This window comes from Atta colombica, unplaced genomic scaffold, assembly GCF_001594045.1.
Source record: "Atta colombica isolate Treedump-2 unplaced genomic scaffold, Acol1.0 scaffold12, whole genome shotgun sequence".
NCBI classification, from domain to species: Eukaryota; Metazoa; Arthropoda; class Insecta; order Hymenoptera; family Formicidae; genus Atta; species Atta colombica.
Window position 1 is genome coordinate 3,828,105 of NW_017259206.1, and position 4,834 is coordinate 3,832,938.

Sequence of the window (4,834 nt, forward strand, 5' to 3'; positions counted from 1 at the left end):
TACCATAATAAAATTTTTGAATGTTATAGGAATAGAACGCTGGTACCCAAACCCAAAAACTTCTTTAATGTCTATTTATGCAATAGTAGGTCATGATTTAAAAGACGAACAAGTTTTAACCTCAAATATTAAGAACATTACTGTAAATCGATCTAATTTATGGGAAGTTACTATTAATATCAAATGGCCAGAAGTTATGTCTTTTAAAGAAATTGGTAAAACCAAAACACTCACTTTCAAAAATGCAGCTTGGAAGTGTTTGCAGTATCTAGAAATAAATAACAAATTAAAAAACGGCAAGCCACTTATCTATAATGAAGAGGAAATAAGAGACATGCAATTTAAGCTTGTTGAATTAAATGTTGCTTCTGAAATTTTAAACAATATGACAGAATTAATTAAGACTTATAACACGGTAAAAATTCTGCATCACAATTTCTTACCCTGCTGATCTATTTAAATTTATTATATTATATTATTTAAATCAATGATTAAAAACTCTAAAAAAATCAAAATTTTTTACAGAAAAAAGAACTTACATTAACGAACGAAATTATCGAATACTAGAAAAAAATATTTTAATTAAAATATTAGTAAGAAAATTAATTACATTTTAGATCACAAATATAGAATAGCAGGGTTAATGTAAAATGTTCATTAGTATGTATGACATTTAATGATTTTAATTTGTATAATACTCAGAAAATACAAAGTATGACATCGAAAGATACTTTAAATTCATCGTATCAGCCGTTAATTCATCATCCGATACTTGAAGACAATGCTTCCTCAGATGTTCTCCTTCGAAATAAAATTTTAAAGGATAGATTTTTCGAAAGATGTAACGATGACGTTGCCACTTTACCAATTCATGAGTTTAAGTATGAAAGATATATGAACATTATTTCATATATATATATATAATATGCTTTCTAATTTTCAATATATATATATATATAATTTGTTTTTCACAGGGATGAAATTCTCTCTCAGCTGGAAAACCATCGAATTCTATTGATAGAAGGTGATACAGGTTGTGGCAAAACTACACAAGTACCTCAATTTATATTAGATACTTTCGCGAAAAATGGTAATGCTACAGATTGCAATATATTAGTATCACAGCCTCGTAGAATTTCGGCGATCTCTTTGGCAGATCGTATTGCGTACGAAAGAAAAGAGCACGTGGGAGATGTTATAGGTTTTCACGTGAGACTAGAACAAGCATTGCCGAAGGAACCCGGTGCGATAGTTTTTTGCACCACTGGTATGCTACTGAGAAAATTGCAGACCAATCCTAGTTTAGAAGGGTGTTCACATGTTATTTTGGACGAGGCGCACGAACGCCAGATCGATACCGACATGCTAATGACTCTACTCAAGAGAGTCTTACAGAAAAATCCTAATTTAAAAGTACTAATAATGTCGGCGACTATAAATACGCATATATTTCAACAGTATTTCGATTGTCCCGCTGTACGAATACCTGGTAAACTGTTTGCCGTAAAAATGCATTTCTTGGAGGATATCGAGCATTTACCAAATATCCAGAGATACAAAACATATGTACCCAAAGGTCGCTATGAAAATGATGAAGTCGAAAAACTTTCAGTTGATATTGAAAAAATAGTACAAGTCATAAAATGGATCTCGTCGCATAAGCCGCCCGGTGCTATTTTGTGCTTCTTACCAGGTTGGAATGAAATCGTGAAGGTGCAAAGCATGCTCGAAGATACATCGTCCTATAATGAAAAACATTTGATTTTGCCGATGCATTCCAAAATATCACACAATGAGCAGCGAAAAATTTTTCAACATATACCGGAGAATGTACGGAAAATTATCTTGGCCACGGATATTGCTGAAACAGGCATTACGATTAGTGATGTAGTTTACGTTGTAGATTCTGCCTTACGAAAAGAATCTCATTGGGATAATAACAAAGATTTACTTAGTATAAGGAATTGTTGGGTTTCTCGAGCAAATGTTCTGCAAAGGTAATTATCAAGAATAAACAAATTATATAATTTCGTTATTTACATTTGGGAGGAGCATAAAAAGGAGCATTTAAAAAATTGCATTTAAATGTATATATTATTTTGAAATTATTTTACATTGAGATGGTAATTAATTTGTTATGCAGGAAAGGGAGAGCTGGACGAGTTAAACCTGGTGAAAGTTTTCATTTAATTTCAAAGAAAGAATATGAAAAATTACAGGCGCATCCATTACCGGAGTTATTATGCAATCCATTGGAAAAAGTAATACTTAACAGTAAAACATACACGGACGAAAAGGCGGAGGAATTTTTTAGTGGATTTCTGGAACCGCCTACTTCAACTGCAATACAAAAGGCAGTAAGAACCTTAATAAATCTCGGAGTTATGGATGATGAAGAGAATCTTACGGCTCTAGGCAAACGAATGGCACTATTCCCAACGCATCCTAAATTTAGTAAAGCCATGGTATATTCTTCTATCTTCAAGTAAGTATAAATAGTAATATACATTTGAATCAATCTTTTGATTATTTTTCTGTATTCTAAATATTTCCGTTTTAACAACAGCTGTATATATCCTGTGATAACGATAGCAAGTCTTTTTTCTGGTGAAGATAATCTTTTTTACGATATACTGGATCACAAGCTTCAAATTAGGCAAAATAAAAGAATGTACCATCCATCTAGCGATCATATTGCAATAGCATGGATATTTAAACAATGGGTCAATTTTAATGAAACAGCTCCACATTTAATAAGAAAATTTTGTAAAGACATGATGATACGGCCAATCAGAATACAAATATTGAATCGTAAGTACAAAGTATATAAAAAAATTATTGTTGAATTACTTGTGTGTATTCATTAAATCAAATTATCCATACAATCAATAAAATCTCGTTTTTAAATTGTACGAAATTATAATTTTGCAGAAATACGAAATACATTTATCCAACAGTTGATCCAGTGTCGCATGTTGAGCAAAACTCTATTGCATGATCACGATTGCAATAAATCTGATATAGCAAACAAATTTGAAAATAATGACGAATTAGTGCGAGCTATATTATATTCTGCTACGCAACAATTGATAGAACATAAAGATTCGGGATATAAGAATGGAATTCTGAGAAAAGGCGTTAATGAACTTCGAACACAGTAAGTAAATTTTATATTCGTAGATTCAAGTTTAAAGATCATTTATAACATTACCGTTTATAATCATCATTTAATTTTATTTTTAAACAGATGTCATGTTAAAGTAGTAATTTCGGGGGAAAGTGTTAATTATAAGCGGAAAGTTTGGCCGAGTTCTTTCTTAACATATTTTAATGCTGCACACTGTGATGTAAGACGTAGCACGGTGATTCGTGAAACAAGTATAATATCACCTTTGACAGTATTACTTTTTAACCAAAAAAAGGTTCAGTGTCATGAGGTAATTAAATAATTAAATCTTATGATTCAGTACAGCAGTATAAGGAAGTAAATAACATTATACAATTTATAATACATTTTTCGATTTTTAGTTAGATGATAACAAGGTAAAACTTGTAATTAATGTCAATGCGCATCAAACTGTAAGATTTGTTTGTGATAAAGAGTGAGTATTTCTATATCTTTTTTTCCTGTTTAGTATGTAATATATAGCATATAATAATCTGTTTAAATCTTTGTTCTTTTATCTAGAACTGCTAATGTGCTCTTAGAATTTAGAAATATTGTATGGTCTCTAGTACAATACTTTTTAGAGACACAAGGATTCGATCATAGAAATAATCTTAATTCGAAACAAATATTAGAGTACAAAGAGGAAGTGTTTGAAACTCTTGCGGAGACTCTGAAAAAGGTGTCTGAATCCATAGAAAATAGATATACAGAAGAAATCTCTTAAATTTACAATAATATAAATGTATACAATAATAACCTTAAAACTGTAATATTATCTCAATCAATAGCTACTTGTAATTTATTCTTATTGTTATGTACCTATTATATGTATATTTGTGTACAAATTTGTCAAAAATAACGTATATGGATTGACAGCTTTATACAAATATATTTAATAGAATTATTAGATAAGTAATAAGTTATTTAATAAAAACAATGCTAGAGATTCTTTCCATCAGTATCTCCTCCACGTTCATTTCTATATTGTGTGCTCGCATTTTTCACGATTTATGAACATTATTTAAACTGAAATTACTAACGATGTTGAATTAAAAAATAAACGAAGCATCATAAGAACTATAAGAAAAATAATTATAGATGAAAAAAGCGGCATTAATTACATAACAAGAGTTACAATTGCAAATCAAAAGACTGTGTTTACAATATTACAATTATACTTACACGACTGATGAATTTTTGTAAGAGGGAAGATGTGGAATACATATTTGTAGGAGTAATGCACGTAATAAATACTATATTTTCCCATTAACAGTTTTTTTATAAAAAACAGTAAGAATTTGTTATATATATGTACAATCACAATATGATGCTTTTCGTAATTAGGACAACAACGTCGCTTCGATAAATGCTATAAGACACTTAACAATATTTTGTCTCGCTGTAAAAAAGTCGGAATTAATTTAATATTTAATATTTCATTAACAGACATATTGCTCTCAAATCTCTTCTAAAATGTGTAACTTTATTTTGTGCGAAGCGCTCTTGATGTACCCAAAACCTACCGACACCACCTCACGCCAAAGTGGCCGAGTAATATAAAAATTTCCCATAATCTTTTATGCTACGTTATGATCACTTTCCGAGCGTTTAAACAAGATATCCGATTTGAAAATCTCAATAATGATCTATATATATATATATATA

The 4,834-nt window shown here is 30.0% G+C and overlaps 1 protein-coding gene across 1 annotated transcript in view; it reads left to right on the forward strand.

Moving 5' to 3' along the window:
* The window catches only part of LOC108694308 (putative ATP-dependent RNA helicase DHX30), a 5,169-nt gene extending 1,276 nt beyond the window's left edge, over window positions 1-3,893 (forward strand). Inside the window, exons 5-13 of the mRNA XM_018203719.1 lie at window positions 30-415; window positions 703-881; window positions 975-1,997; window positions 2,144-2,485; window positions 2,567-2,811; window positions 2,932-3,157; window positions 3,248-3,437; window positions 3,529-3,602; window positions 3,689-3,893. Of these exons, the coding sequence (XP_018059208.1) occupies window positions 30-415; window positions 703-881; window positions 975-1,997; window positions 2,144-2,485; window positions 2,567-2,811; window positions 2,932-3,157; window positions 3,248-3,437; window positions 3,529-3,602; window positions 3,689-3,893 (2,870 nt within the window). The remainder of the gene's footprint in view (window positions 1-29; window positions 416-702; window positions 882-974; window positions 1,998-2,143; window positions 2,486-2,566; window positions 2,812-2,931; window positions 3,158-3,247; window positions 3,438-3,528; window positions 3,603-3,688) is intronic.
* Window positions 3,894-4,834: the final 941 nt, after the last annotated feature.